General features: G+C 38.0%; 1 protein-coding gene and 1 long non-coding RNA gene across 2 annotated transcripts; one reads left to right on the plus strand and one right to left on the minus strand.

Annotated features, from left to right (window-relative positions):
• Positions 1-655: 655 nt before the first annotated feature.
• On the minus strand, positions 656-14878 carry LOC148717859 (uncharacterized). The gene is made up of 6 exons (XM_088743015.1): positions 14733-14878; positions 11460-11581; positions 7995-8053; positions 4357-4453; positions 2914-3057; positions 656-1981 (listed from the first exon to the last, which is right to left on the minus strand). The coding sequence occupies exons 2-6, from the start codon at positions 11529-11531 to the stop codon at positions 1757-1759; spliced, it is 597 nt and encodes a 198-aa protein (XP_088599141.1). The 5' UTR covers positions 11532-11581; positions 14733-14878; the 3' UTR covers positions 656-1756.
• LOC148717860 (uncharacterized) lies at positions 4356-8744 on the plus strand. Its single transcript, XR_015994597.1, has 2 exons — positions 4356-4496; positions 5783-8744. It is a non-coding gene; the product is annotated as an uncharacterized LOC148717860 (long non-coding RNA).
• Positions 14879-16129: the final 1251 nt, after the last annotated feature.

The following is a 16129-nucleotide window of genomic DNA, read 5'->3' on the forward strand; positions in this document are numbered from 1 at the left end:
AGTTCAAGTGCCTGACAAAATTAATCATGAGTCGCGAAAAGACAAAATAATAATAATAATAATAATAAATACATAGCAACCAGCCAAAGACATAGTATTAAGGGTGTTTACTGGATCAGTAGCTTTCCGGCATAAAGTTGTCGAAATCAAATGTAAACGAACTGAAACGGACGACATACAAGTGCTCCCCCATCATGTTCAATGAAGCCGAAATAGCGCGTTTGGATGTTCGCACGCCTAAATCTTCGCCTCGTTTTGGAGGAGGAGAGGGGTAGGGTGGGGGCTGTCACATTCATTTTCGAGTAATGTGAGAGATTGGAACCGGAGAACATCTTTCATCTGACAAGTGTAAACAATTGAGTCTATCCTTTTTTTGGTTCATAAGTGTTTTTGACCCTTACCTTGACCTAAGGGACTCATCCAACTGACTTGATGACAATTCAGTATTTGATCAGTAATGAAAGTATTTCAAGGGCCTAGCCCGCATGTGACTGCTCTCTTTGTAAGGAAAAGCGACAATTAATCAAAATAAAACAACCTAGAAAACCCAAATGCCCGTAAAAAATGCTCTTAAAACAGAACCTCCCTACTTCGAAAACCTTCCTAAACCCATATTTCCTGTCTCTAATCATGAACAGTAAATCAAACAGTCAGCTAATCAAATATCACTGAATTTATTCAGGTCGTGTAGGCTGTCCTTTATCTTGCGACTGAGTTTAGCGGATTGTGCGCTCAAGGATTAGCTTACGCGGTCTTGAAAATTTCGTTTTATTCTAAGTGCGTCCCTATCATCTACTCTTCTAGCTAAACAAAATCTGTTGCAAAGAACAGCTTAAGGGAAAAAGAAATGTTCAATCCAGATTCGGTACTCGCGACTCGCTACAGCACGGTGCTCAAGTAAACTCTTGTAATTATTTACATCAAGAGATTGTTAAAAAATCTACACGCTTGTGTGAGCAGTACATTTTTTTTCTTTCTAAAATACACTTTAAAAGTTCTTTTCATAATATATTCTCTATTTGACTTAACTTTTTCTCCTCTGAGGCAAAAGCCAGAAGTAGGTACTTTTACCGTTTGACTCCCATAGGCGATTAACAAATAACTCATCCCTGGAAAATCAATACATTACCCAGCAAACAGGTAATGAGAATAACCAGGTTAAGTCGTTGTCTTGATCAAACGCCAAACTCCTGTTACTAAATTATAAGGAAATGTGTAGCAGTCGGAGGGGAGAATGAGCCACCAGATTTTGGGAGTCAAGGGTTAAAAGCAACGCAATAAATTTTTTTCCCAGATCTTTCTGAGAATATTTGTTATTCTGTATGTGGTGAAAGATATGGGGGATAATCGCTTTATATGTATATATACGAACGAAACGAACTTAACTTTACAAATAAATAGCTATACAAAAGCGCGATGATAAATTGAGTGTCGAAAGAAACCAGAGACTTGTTGAGTAGGCTTTGCTTCAGTCGTTCTGTGATTGGTCAAGAAATATCGTACCATTTTCTCCACCAATAAGACACTAAGTTACACTATTGGTGTTGTGGTCACTCGGCACTCTGCCTCTATGTGACATGAGTTCTCATAGACTCTTTGTGGTACACTATTTTTCTTTTTCTGAGACTGGCCTAGGTAGTTTCTCTGTTTTCGGTCTGACGACAATTGAACGAAATGCACTCTAAAGTAGGGAGGGGGTGATCGTCCTGCGCCATACCAATGGTTGTACCGAATATCGCACGGAATAACAAAACTGTTAGATCCTCTTGAAGATTTCGTGTCTCAGCAAACGTCTTCGCTGACGACGCGAAGAGCTTTGTGTACCGTTAACTCTTCTCCCCAACAGAGAAAGGAAAAAATCTTGGTTTAGCCTTGGTCCCTTTTTCTCTTTCACGCATTCGTGATCTTCACAGATAAGTCGGGCTTCGCCACATGGACAATCGGTGTTAACTTCACAATAAGTCTTGTAGATACGGTGGCACTGAAAAATAATTGGTTCTGTTTAGTATAGTAAATCACCAAGGAAGGCGTTGATTTCAAGAAATTTCCTGTCAACTAAAGTATAGTACGCAAATGCTCTCTCGCGAGTCAACCCAGCCCTCAAGGACTTCCGCAAATATCTTTAGAAAGATTGTCGGAAGTTCCCTTCAAAGTGAGCGCAGTTTATTTATAATATAACCTTAGAATGAGATGAAAGTTGAAGACCATTGTCATTGAAGTCTCGATACTGGCATTTCAGTTCAACGTCTTCAACTAAGTATCGCAATTCGCTCTTACGAAATGTCATCTTTAGAAACTTTCTATGGTGGCCAATTTAAATAATTAACTCAGTTGATTAATGCAGTAAATGATTAAACAAAACTAACCTGACTACAACAATAGTTCCCCAGGTGGCTGTTTAAATTTGAGCATGTTAATTAAAGAAAAACCTTTATTGCTACTTTTCCACCTATTTCTAACCTCCTCCCAAATTCCGAACGGCCTACATTGAATTTTTTCAAATAAGAATAAAGCTGCTCGCACTCTGTTTCTGATCCTGAAGATACATTGGGAGGATCCGACGAAAAATCTCTCCTTAGAGGCAACCACACTTGGTGCCCAAATCACATGAGTCGTAAACATCAGTTTGCATGAGTGATGAAGATGCCGAAACAGAATCTCGACTTATTTTGCCACACTTGTCTTCTTAGCACGAGTCAACAGAATTCCTACTACACTACTAGAGGTCGTTTTAAAGTTTCCGTCCGGGTATTTTCTTATCGAGAATAAGCTTTTCATTAAAATCTTTGGAAAAAAAGTATTTATGTCCACGAATGCGGACACTGTTCCATTACTCTAGAGTCTTCTCACGGTGTAGGGAGATCGTTCAGTGTTGTAAAGTTATCGCTGAAACAGTTAACTAATGGAACTTACTGGCTGCCTCCTCTGGATTTGATCCACAAATGTTTCCTTCTCGCATCGCAATCGGGTATTGCATATCAAGGAACTTTTGTTGTGACGGTTCAGACATGCGCACTCGCTGTCTTCACTACAAGGGCTACCGCGAATTTTGCCACACTGTAAAAAACAAATGGTAAACAACATCACAAATAGCACACAGTGGTATCTCTGAGATTCCACCTACAAAGTTTGAACCCATGACCCTCCGAGGAGGGCAGTTTTGTATTTTACGCCGACTGAAATATAGCTTAATAATAAAACTTAAGTTGATGAGCACAGATCGGTGTGATGTGATATGTCGACAGCTCAAAGGTCCCAAGCTGTGAGCACGAATGTTTCAAAATTTGGAAGGGCATAACGCACAAGCTCCAGTATCATGCTAAAGTTGACATATTTTTCCCAAAAAGAAGTCCGGCAAAAGCCTTGGACATAAGGAGTCTTCAATGGACATTAGGACGTTATTCATCAGTTGGACGCAATGAGAAATCCAACCATGAATTCCTCAAAGAGACAAGAGAGCAAAATAAGGAAGACTGGTATCCTTATGAGTGCGTAGTCTAGAGAAAAATACAACAAAAAAGGGAGGAATTATCCTTCCCTTAAATCAGTGGGCTGTCGAAACAACGCAGTAACCGAGGAAGGGGGTAGATCTCAGGATCTTATCTCCCCCACCCTAGTATGACTAAACAATAATTAGGATTACGAAACATTCAAGTATGCTCCTAAACTCCAGTGGGTCGCTACAATAGCCGCCTAATCTCCCCCTCCCCCCCCCCCGGCCCCTCGTGCCTAAAAATCCTGTCTAATTAGAGACAGATAAGAGCTTTCGTCATTGAGTAATGGCGAAGGAATCCTTAATCCTTTCAAGAACCTAGGATTAGTCGGCAATAGGTCACACACGTGTCCATCCAAGCCTGCTGCACGCGCGAGGAAGAGATGGAAAAGGTAAAAATTGTGAAATGAAAACGTGATCGGAATGTACAAGAACGACGACATGAGTTATATAACATGACTCTCTCATGTGACGAAAAACGTTTGGTAGAAAAAAAGTAAAACAGAAATATGAGAGGAGCCTTTACGTGAGGCAATGATAAGTCAACAGTGAAAAAAAAACAAAAAAAAAACGGGTTGATGAAACTTCCTTTAGATAATTCAGTGACGCAGAACTTAAAAGGAAGATCACGATTGTTCAATAATTCAAGTAAGTTCCCCTAAAACGTTTCTCCCAATGTAATAACTAAGGATTTTTGTTTTTCAAAGAATACATGATACGCTTCAGAGTCAGATCTTTATATGTAAGGTGCTGGCTGGTTAAAAGAAGACACGCATTACCCAATACCCAACTCAGCCCTTAAGGAAGTACACACCAAATACAGGAAATTGGATCGAAGGTAGAAAAGGAGAAACAAAACTTACTTGTGGTGGACTTGGTGCGGCTTCAGTCCAAGCCAGGAACGCCAACAGAAAAAGGAAAAAATTCATCGTCTTTACAGTCACGCACTTTTCAGGCAACCTTGAACCAAAAGAACCAGAGGAGCATTAAATACAGAGAACGGGTCAGTTTACCAAGACTTGTTAAGGCGATGAGTTCAATTTTCGAGGATTCTATGGTCGTTGAATGACGCGTTTCAACAGATTACAAGCCGAATGATCTATTGAAAAAATATCTCTCTACCTTAAGGCCACAGTTAAGTAACACAAATGGGATTATTATGGTGATATTTGGCAAATCTGCTAACATAATTAAGAGTGCGCTGTTGTTTCTTGGACTCAATAATCTACAGGTGTCACAAAGCAGCCGATTTTATCACGAACGCGCAAAGGATTTCTATTTTCTTACTGAAAACTGAATATTTTACGTTTTTAAACAAGACTTGTCAAATCTGGGTTCAAAAGCGTCCTCTAAACTTGCAAATTAGTTGAGAGCAGAGAGGAAATTTCCGCAGCTAAAGTAAATTCCCTTTTTTCATCTTTCAACGAAGAGTAATTTGACGGCACTTTCTTCCACGCAAAAGCATCTTAAGTAGTCTGAATTTCAACATAAGTGGAGCATGGAACGTGAAATATTCGACAAACAAAGGACGTTTCTTCCGAGAAAGATCAGTCACTAGAATAAATAAAGGATCAAGAAACAGACTATGAACTCCTAGCCAACGCCCTCGAATTAAACAAAAAATGTCACGGAACATGAACACCGATTTTAGATTTTTTCTGTTTCATGTTAAATTTTTGCTGAAAACGATGGACAGGAAAATGATATTTAAAACGAACACAGTACTGAGTAGAGCGAGAATTGAATTACAATGTTTAAAGACTGGTCAGTTAAGAGTGCATCACACTAAAGATAACGTAACAAGAAAAATGAGCCTATAAACTCTGGCGTACTTTTCCGACTCTAATCCTCAGATTAATCCAACAAAAAAAGTAGTAAAACATTTCCTTTTCACAACAAATGCAAATATTTTCAAATTACTGTTACCTTGGCCGCAATACAAACAACAAAAGTTCAACTCTTGCCATTTACCGTACGCGTAAACATGATTTTTTTTTTTATCTTATGTTGTAAAATACCTCTTCAAAACTTGGCATATGACAGTTTTTCACTGTTTCTTCACTGAGTTTTGTCAGTGAACTCTTAATCTTTGATAATACGTCTATACAGGTCCGTCGAAAAACCTAATGTGAACCCATCCTTGGTACTTAAACATTTTCGAGGCATTCGTAGCTCTACAAAGAATATAAAAGTTGTTTTTTAACGATATCTTTGTTCGTCACAATATCAGTGAACTATGTTTAAGTATTTAGGCAAAGTCCAATAGGTCTTATTTTTCACCTACCGAAGATATAGATTGCCAACTAAAGAGAAGCGCAAAAAATCGAACAATCTGAAATCTCAGGAGAAGAAGTGGAGAAAATTCAAGCAACTTCTAACTGAGCCCCAAAGCGGCCGAAGCCACATGGGAGCGACGAAATTCTAAGTTAAAGTATACTTATGCGTCAATTACGATAATTTATCACGTCATTAATTAAAGAGCTTATTTTGAGAATTAAGAAACACTGATATAAAAGCATAAGAACATGTTAAGCATCATTATACATTTGTTTCGAGAGTACGAAAAATGGCGGTTTTTTGTGAAGACTCCATCTTGAAACCTTCCGATTGTGACGTCTGATGGTCTACTTGATTGATACGGAACAAATATGCTGCGTAAGCAATTCCGAACGCCTCTCGTAAGAAGAGAGTACAAGAGGGAGAAGCTGAGGAGGAAAAAGCTGTTTGCATGCGAAAGGATGTGGGTGAAGTTGAAACTCGAAGGAGAAACATCACCGTTTTGCCATTTTCCGTAAAGTTTAGTCACGGGAATTCAGAGCAAAGCATCATGCTTTGAAACTGTTAGAGATAAGTGGGAAATTGGAGGAAGAGGGAGGAATAATTACGCATTCATGTTGTTTGAAATGACGCAATGGCACTGACTCAAAAAACTAATTGTAAATTTTCCTTAACAACTCAATATTACGCCGGCAAACAGAGTGATTCCATTTTCTCGCCTACGCGCGCTCTTCACAACAATTCTGTACCGTTTCCAGTTTTCTCGAGCTTTTAATAAAGTGACACATATTTCGGTTGCGGTTGTTCGAGAGAATGCGTTAAGTACATAAGCAGATAAAGCGGTGAAGAGACAGGAAAGGCTCGCGTGTGCGACTCATATCCGCCAGGAAAGAAACCCAAGCATAGCACGAGTTTCTAAGGCGGGTGAGGACAAAAGAAAAAGCCTTCTCGACAAATACCAAATTATGAATAATTTAATGGCTTGCTGCGATGAAAGCGTATTTTTGTCAGCGAAAAATAACTGCGGTTTGACACGCAAGCTAATGGAACAAAGAAAAGTATTTGTCTTCGCCAAAACATTACTGTGGTTTCATACCAACTTGTCGAGTTCGCCGACTTCTTTAAAAAATAATATAGTACTAAAATATGTTATGCAATTCTTTTAACAAAAAAACAAAAAAAAAATTCCTTGTTTCATAATCTGAGAATTGACCTTTCGAAGGTGTCAGCAAAAAGAAAATTAAACTACTGAAAAACAACTAGCAACGCATTGTATTACGCAGGGTATTACTCGCCTACAAAATTGCTAAAATTGCTTAACAATTACATAACCTCAAAAGTTTGCCTTGTGTTTTCTTTATATCTTTCTTTGAAAGCGATATTGGTATATTTAATACGAAAGGCGAGGAAAATTGAAAATTAATTGGCATCACAAAGCCATCATAGCATCAGAACTTCCTGAATGTACAGCTCACCAAAATTATAGCAGATTAAAGAAGCTTGCCGGTTATCTCTCTCGATCTATGCAACTGCCTAATAAATATGTACTCCGTTTACTCAAAAAGACATAATGATGATCACCAATGGTTGACTAAGGAATATCTTTGGTTAGATGCATTGTTAATCACTCTTTTTTTGAGGAGAGAAATCTAACTTTCGGATATGAGAAACAATTTCAAAATTATTAATCATTCCGCTCATAAAACAAAAGAGGTTATAAATCTACCCACTTTATGTTTAATCTTTATGGTTTTAGCTACAAACTGATGATCCTTCTTTAAAAGGAAGGAAGACCTATTCTTCAACTCATTACCAAGCAGAAGAGAATGTGTGACGAAAGGAAAAAAACCCCGAAGGAAGTTCCCGTACTGATATAGAGAAAAGTAAAATTGTGTTTACACTTCATAAATACCTTTGGAAGAACTTCCTCAGTCGGGCACTCCAAATCAAAAGCTCTCTCTGTTACTTCCCTTGAAGTGTTTTGTTACAGTGTAAAACTTGTGTTTAACCTTTCCTTCACTGACGTAATGGTGGAACTGCTTAGTCTAGAGACAATTTAAATATTTATACATGTGCCGAGACATATCATGCCGAATCAAGAATGTCTGACATTCACAGAACAATACCACTCCTTCAAATAGGGCTACCACAACTAAGTGAATGCTTTGAGGTCAACTAGCCATGAATAGAAAGTGAAATACTTCTGTGATTTGTAATGGCACACCTTGCGTGTCGGATGTGTTCTTCACTGTTCTTCTGTTTTCCTTGTTTTGTTTGCTCCAGCTGCTTTCAAAAAAGGAAGATGGCGCTATGACGAAAATGTGCCATAAATGGCAAATCTAGAAATGAAAAATCATGTCCTGCTACTTTTTAATGCTTACGTTATAGTGCAGTGAGAATCTTTCAACAGTAACACACGGATCAAAGCCATCGCCTATAGCAACTAAGCCGGAATGAACAAGGAATTTTGTTTACGAATTTTCTAGAAATTAAATCACATTGCCAAATTGTCCAACGAAACCTTAAACTATGTGTACTGAAACCCATATCTGCGCCTTAAAACATCCTGCCAGATACAGGAAACCCCGAATGTTCAACTAGGATCGATTATTACCTAAAAACTGTATCGAATTATCACAAATGAAACCATAAGTATTCTCGTTTCCTTTCTGTGTGGGAGGGTTAGTGGCTGGGTTCTCTTAATTTACGATAATCACACCAGAGGCTTCCCGCAGATTCATTCATTTTCAGAAGCTTTAGGAGCCTACTGTGAAGTTTTATTATAACCCGATGAGTTGGAAAGATACACACCATAGATAAACACATTTTATAAATGACTGGGATGAGTTCACGTGTATTTGTTGAAAGGTGTTTGATTTTCTGATTTCCTTTTTGATCTCCACTGTAACTCAGCGTTAGTCAAAGGATCCAGGAAAACTTGTCAGTTTTAAATTAAATTTACAATATACCAGTATTTTAGTATTGGGATGCCGTGATAAGACCTCAGGATTTGTAAGTTGCCACATATCAGAAAGAAAATGCTAGCAGAAGATCAGAAAAGGATTCGACTTTTTTTCCCTATAGGCGAAATCACGGTAACATACCTGTATGAAAAAGATAGAAGAACAAAACTTTTAAAAAAAGTTCAGAAATTCAAGAATAGACATGCAGATCACGGTAGAAAAATCTGGAGAAGTTACTTCAATTACTGAAAGGAAGAATGATGACACTAGAATGCCAAAAAAATATGAATTGCACAGATCATATCTTTTTGAGAAATGCGCGACTTGTTTTTCTGTCAGTGATCTATTGCAAGAAAATTAAATAATTTAGATGTTTCAAACACGAAAGTTATCAGTATCTTTGGTGTTAACGAGCTACTAAGCGACAAGGAACACTTTTACGTCTGCACAAATAAGCTAGTCACGAATACCCTCGTGGCACTCTCTATCGTCTAAACTTAATACCACTATTTTTTTCTCAGTTAATCTGCAAAAATCATCAGTCTGAAAGTATCTCTCACAGTAGGTTTTGAGTATGGATATGTATGTACTGAACAATGCCCACGTATGTAAAACCTCCCATACTGAAAAAAGACACTTGTTTCTTTGTGCAGACCACTAACCTCTTTCACAGGTTGTGCACATAAAAGGGTCTTATCGTTTAATCCTAATTAAGATCGTAAAAAAAAAAATAGTCTGTGGTTCTCGACTTTTCTCGTAACAGTTAAATGACTCTTCCATAAAACATCTTGCTTTAGCAATCTTGTTTTTGCGCTTGCAGTGGTTACCGCTGATAGGGTCGCTGTTGGATCGTGAGAGGAGCTTGTTGTTCCATCCCTGACAATTAATCATAGTTTTGCTTATATACTAAATATAACGTGGCCTTCTTCCAAAACTTGACTTGGATGTGTACCAACTAAATTTTATGACGCAAATGGAAATTAAAACTGGACAAATTGCATGGCTAGTCAGAGGTTTTCCAATAGAGTCCGCAGAAGTGGAATGCAAGACATCCTAGAATGTGAAATTTCACCCTCAGTGGCTGACCCTAGCACGTGATCCTTGCTATAAAGAACTGATAAGCAGAGGATTTGGTTCAATCGATTCATTTTGGTTATACCGAGCATAAAGTGTACTTTCTGGCCTGAAATTCTATTTTACCTGGAAAAGTCCGCATATAACAGTTTAACTCATTCTCTCAAGTCAAGGTTCCCTTTATTCGAGTCACCAAGACCTAAAAAAAGGTGTGCTTTGTAAGGTATGTTTTAAAAATTTCTTCTGTGTTTTCTCTCCGTTTTTCCGCGAGGTGAATGCAAACGCCCTTCACACACCACTTGCATTTGGAATGTCGTTTCCGACCTAAATCGATGTAAGAAACTTAAGGACACCTTCGTTCTTTAGACGCCAAATCGTGGTGCGCTTGCATAGAGCATCCACACGCTTTCTCCATGTTCATCAGTGCTACTTATGGTGTGAAGATACGTGCCAGTTAAGGTTTAAAGTGCAGATTTTTCCACCATGTAGATGGAACTTGTCTCTCTTTTATCATCCAATGTTCATATAAGAACATCCTGGCCTTTTTCCTTCACTACATAACCGTAATCATTTAACCTTGCGAATTCCTCCCGATCTATATTAACTAATTTTCATTATCAGGATGGTCAAATATAACAACTATAACCGATAACGTGTTTTTGGTTTCGATAAAAAAAGAACAGCAACGGAGGAAGAGAAAACTTCGAGTTTAGATGGTGTTTATAATCAAGCGTTTGAAATGATTTAAAATCTGACATTTTGAGCTACAGTTAAGCACTGTGGTAACAATTTATGTTTAAAAAAAAAAATTAAGATATAAGTCCAAACTGGAGTCAGCACGATCCGGCAATAGTGGAACAGAAAAAAAGCTATTAGATATGATAAATTCTAGAAAACGTACAAGAATGCTAACTTCATTCATCGACGTAGATGCCTTCTGAGATTAAATCCCCTCCTCCGGTTGTACTGATTCTGCTGGCAAAATCCCCATTTGAGGAAAAGAGACCCTTGTTGTTCGTTATACGGCAACCGCTATGGCCTTAGCTTCTGGCAGTGACGCATACTTTTTTTGAGCAGTTTTTAAGAAACATGCTATATTTTTGAAGGGCCAAAAATCATCGAGATGCCTGAAATGATTAGCGTAAGGCTTTGTGTGCTTCTACTTCTGACTTACATATCGATGTAGTTTATTTCGAACAGCAACCGTTATGATTACAGAAAGACTTACAACGCGATTGCTTAATAAGTACTTAAGAACATAATCGCCGTTTTCCACATATTTAACCGTCATCTATCACGTTTTTCCTACTGCGAAAAAGTAATTTTGGAACATGAGACGAGTTTTTTTTTTTTTACATATAAACACACTCAAACGAAAACACTGCTAAATTTGACAGATGTCTCTTGATCGATGGTTATGGTGGAGTAGTCGAAGGTGCGCACAAAATTCGTGATTCGCCAACTCCAGAGCTTCCTGCCAAATCACTGATATTCTCAATAACTCGCTGTAAAATTGCATTTTATGAATGCTTCACTTCTTGATACAAATTTAGAAGATAAAAACTTAATTCCAGTCATTCATTACTAAAATACTGTCGTTTATGTGTGCTCATGCTGTTGTTGCTATTGTTGTCACAGATAGCATAACATACCCTCTGTCCTTTTGTACCACTTCGAGTTTTTTTCAATCCTGCCACTTGTTGCAAACTGTCCTGACGTCTCATAGAAGGTGAAATTCCGGATTCGCGTCCAAATCTCGCGTGGGCGTTGTCCCCTGTGAATTAAATGCAAATGATAACTCATTGATTAAAAAATGGCGAGAACATTTCTCCTTTCCGCAGTTTGGCGCGCCATCAGTTTCAACAAAAACGCAAAAGGCAAAGAAATTTCCTCACGCATATAATCTATGCACGCACATCAAATACCTGGTACATAGGTTAAAAAAAGCCCAGCAAAAGTTGGTTCGCTCCGGAGAATTGTCTAGCTCACTACCCGATCTTCCGAGAGGAAGGCTTTTTATATCTTATGGGTGTAAGCCTTTTCCAGCTTCCCGTGACGTAATATCAGTTTATAAACAACATTGTTTTACGTGAGTCGAACAAAGGCCCTGGGAGGTTCCTATCTTAATCTTCCGTATTGGGTGGCAACCTAATCCTCAAAATCTACTTTAACATGTTTAAAATCGCGCCCGAACAAAAAAAAATCAACAAATCAATGTAATCTGTTTCGATTGCGGCTTCTACCCTCAATTTTAAAATCTCTCAAATTGCAAATTCATAAAAAAAAGTCTTGCGAAGACAGAAATTACAAGAAGCAAGATGAGGAGAGAAAACCAGCTACGAATTCAGGTGGATATCAATTACTCGGGTCATTCTTTGAAAAAATTCGCAAGCCCGACCCTTCCCAGCGTGTTCCTGTTTTTTTGTACTTAACCCATTAAGTATCACTAAATAAAGCCTAAAAGTCATGTTCAGACGTGCAAAGCAGTAATTTCCGGCTTACGAAACTCTTAAACCACCTTTAATCCTTCATCTTCATCATTGGTATCCAGCAGTTTAAACCCTTAATCTCTTCCATAAATAGAGTCTCAGTTCAAGAGGTGAAACTCGAAGATGGCCTTCTAGATATTTGGGCTTGAGAAGAATTTTAATTTGTGGTTTTCGACCACTGTCTCTCTCGATCGGTCTACTCATGCACGGTAATGCAAAACATATCCTCACTAGTTTAGCTTTTTGCAGTCAATAGGTGCTTCAATGTTGGAAACAGGCGGGAATATCGAAACAGGAACTTTTCAGAGAATTGCATCGACAGGGTATAATCAGAAACTAAACTTATTATTCCTTAATGAAAAAATTCATTTTACATTTCATAATTCTTTAAAAGAAAAGAGGTCCACTAAAAACTACACTCTTCCTAAAATGAAATACAAAAAGGCTTGCTATGCCGTCTTTTAAATTACCAATCATCTGGGCTGTATCACCAGATTCCTTCCATTCTAAGGCAAATTAGTACAGATAAAACCAATCTAAAAGTCCTCAAAAATGATTAGAAAAATATTGGAAGTATTAGATGGAAAAAAAATGTATTTTTAAGCAATGTTTTCAAAGGTTAAGGATTGAAGGAAAGGTTGGGTGGCGAAAGATTTGATGCCATTCCAAATTCCGTCCTGACAGAACTTTTCAATTCCTATTACGATCAGAAGTCCATTAATCTAACCTCAAATATGTTTCCAACGGTGATTTATCAATAAAGAGGAAACATATTTGTAAATAATACTGCTTTGCACGACGAAAACTAAGGAGTCGTAGTCATAGTAAAACGATGTGGAGAAGTAAGACTTCTTGTTTTAAAGAGCTAAAGTTACTCATCTATGTTAGATATAGGAAAGTTGCAAGTCCACTATTTTCGCAAGTAATTCGCTTGGGTATTTAACTCTGGTTTATGCTGTACATTCTAGAGGTTTAAGATTTGCTCAGATTGTATCTTTTTGTGTCGCGCGCGAGCCGTTGTTTGTTTAGTAAGATTTTCCCGCATTACAGCAAACCCACGATTTAACTGTTCCAGTTACTCAAAATCATGTCTTATCCTAAGGGAGAACGTTTATAAACCTTCGCACGTAGCAGGTAAGACTAGACTGGGCGTGACTTTCTGTGTCGGTTGGGGGTTGTTCATTTTTAGCCGGGGTATACTTTTCTCGTAAGACTCCCTGCGACTCTTCTTATTTAGCGCAACCCACAAGCCGCTTACGGTACTTTTGAAAACTTAGCTGGTGCCATGTGGTGGGTAAAACAAGACTTTCTTTGATAACGAACTTACGAAACAAAATCGATGCTCTGTTGGCGGTCTTAATGATACAGCAACTTGCAACAAACACTCTTTCATTTCCCACCCATGTAGGGCTAAGCCAGAAATTACTATAAACGATGCTCTTTCATAATACTGTTTACAAATTTAACCTCTATTTTTCCTTAATCTAGCGCAACTGTGTGGTCCACTAGCCACTCCATTCGATATGTTAAACCATCTTTTGGCAGATCTAATAAACGCTTTCGCATCTAGGTGCAGCTACTCACACACATAGAGAACAGTTACTAGTATATTAGCACTGTTGGGATCAACTCGTTAATTTATCTTTTTCAGCCAGTTCGTTTGAGTAGGTTTGATACAAGTCAGAAGGTAATGAAAAAAGATTAGTGTATGATTGGATAACAAACCTGAGCTCGTGCGTACTTAGTTCGGCCGCTATTTGGAAATCATGGTATCTTGAGCCAACCAAAGCTTCTAGACAGACCTCCCTGATTGTTCTAAAAATTGTCAGTGAGTAAGTGATACTCCGACCGCCAACAGAATAGATAAATTCTCAATCACCCAGTTGGTAGAGTGGGTCGGATACTTTCATAAAACAGGTGCTAAGAATAGCTGTGCATTTCACACTTAATCTAACTTGTGAACGCGTTGTCCACTAACTGGAGATATTACTAAGAGACTCTGCAGCAAGGTGAGGTTACCCTAAGTAAGCGTTAAGATTTCCCTCCGCAGTAAAGCTTTCATTGGAGGTATAATAATAATGATAACAACTTCATTTAAGGAGGGTAACGCATGACCGTAATTCCACTGATGAACTACTGGCCCTCGATCCTAAAAGTATCATAATTAGATTTAAAATGTAAAATGAATTCGAGGATTAAAAACAGGTCTATAAGAATGCAAGCTAAAAACTGTATGAAATAAAATATGCCACATAGGTCGGGTTAAAATACAATATGCCGCTTGGGTCGCCTTGGTTTCGCGATTGAAACGAGGGCAAGCGAGGTTTCATTTACTATAACGACCACTTCGTTCGTGCATTAAATTTAAGTACATAGTTCATGATCCTGAGCACTTTCGATTTCTATCTCATGCCACCGAAATCCCCAACAACTTACCTTCTTATGTAAATTGCATTGCGTCGCTATCTCAACGTTCCGGTTTAGCCAAGGGTCGATTTTTCAAATCAAAGTTTATCCCCACGACAATAATTCTCAGTGTACTTTAACCCGACCATAGCAGATCTGGGCGTGTAACCTTAACGATGAACAATTGAACTTAAATACAGAGCAACAGGACGGAAGATCCACGTAATTCATAGTTATCAAAGGCAGAGAGGAAGCAGGTCATGATGGGCCATGACAAGTCTTCAACAGATCCCTCTTCGAAAGGACAATTTATGCTCAGAAAAAAAAAAAGTATTCTGTCAATTGTTTTCCCATTATCCAACCTAATCTTTCTTTCATGATCTCCTAGATAAGACAAGAGTCAGAAAAAACAAGTTTTCCGCCAATTGTTTTCCCATTATCCAATCTAATCTTTTTTTCATGATCTCCAAGATAAGACAAAAGTTAGCATTGGCTGAGTTTGTGAGCTATCCACATAATCTATCCAATTTTTCAAGATATTAATCCTGATAATGTTATCCGTTGAGATCATTCTCGATCTGTTGTCTGTTTTTTCTCCCTAGGAAACAATTTTGAAGTTGCGCTCGGAGTTGTTAAAGAAGCTATATTCTTTGACAATATGTCAACCAAGTGAAGAATGTTTCATTCGTCTGTAGGTTGGAGTTGAGTGACGAAAATTATGTCCAAGTCTGTTGTTTTCTCTGCTTTTGTTAAAAATGTGTGAGTCTCATCCTTAGCTACAGCAGCGAAAAAGATTCAGTTGAGTCGGCAACTTGTGTTACCGGAGCAATTGACAAAGTATTGCTCAATGCAATCATAATTTCCTTGGCGCATCGATAGTGAGTGAAAATTTGTGAACTTACGAATTCCATCAACACTTAGCTTTCTTGTATGTAATTATTTTCATTAGAGCCTTGTTTTTAGCCTACCTTCAATGAAGATAAAAAACCACATTAACTAAACATCCCATTAAATTAAGCTGGCAATTTAACAAAAAAGATTTGGTTCCTTTTATCTTCACCGTCAAGAATGCACGATTGACTTTTGACCTTCAAAATTATGGCAATAAAGAGGAAATATTTAGACTCTCTCACTAATTTCGAAATTGAAGAAAAAATCAGATAAGGAAATTCTTATCTTACTCCACAGCAATTTTGTGGTTTCCGACAAGCTCTCAAAAAAGCCAAAGTCCACTTTGTTTTCTGTTCTAACTTAAGTCTACAAGAATCCTGTTTAAAAACATTTCTTTTATGTCATTCTGAACCACGAGTGGGCTATGTTTCGGTCTTCAAAACCACATCTCTCCTGGGAAAAATCTGCAGGGAAGAATTCTTACCTGATCAGTTAAATTGCGCAGTGCACTGCATACTTCCTGCAGACAAGAAGGC

The sequence above is a fragment of the Stylophora pistillata genome, chromosome 13 (assembly GCF_964205215.1).
Source record: "Stylophora pistillata chromosome 13, jaStyPist1.2, whole genome shotgun sequence".
Lineage (NCBI taxonomy): Eukaryota > Metazoa > Cnidaria > Anthozoa > Scleractinia > Pocilloporidae > Stylophora > Stylophora pistillata.

Excerpts from the sequence above, each read along its gene's own strand:
- LOC148717859 (XM_088743015.1), bottom strand. The coding sequence starts at position 11,531 with ATGAGACGTCAGGACAGTTTGCAACAAGTGGCAGGATTGAAAAAAACT. Across the intron at positions 4,454-7,994 it reads GAACACATCCGACACGCAAG|GTTGCCTGAAAAGTGCGTGA; the intron begins GTGTGCCATTAC and ends TTTTGGTTCAAG. Across the intron at positions 1,982-2,913 it reads AAATCCAGAGGAGGCAGCCA|TGCCACCGTATCTACAAGAC; the intron begins GTAAGTTCCATT and ends ATTATTTTTCAG.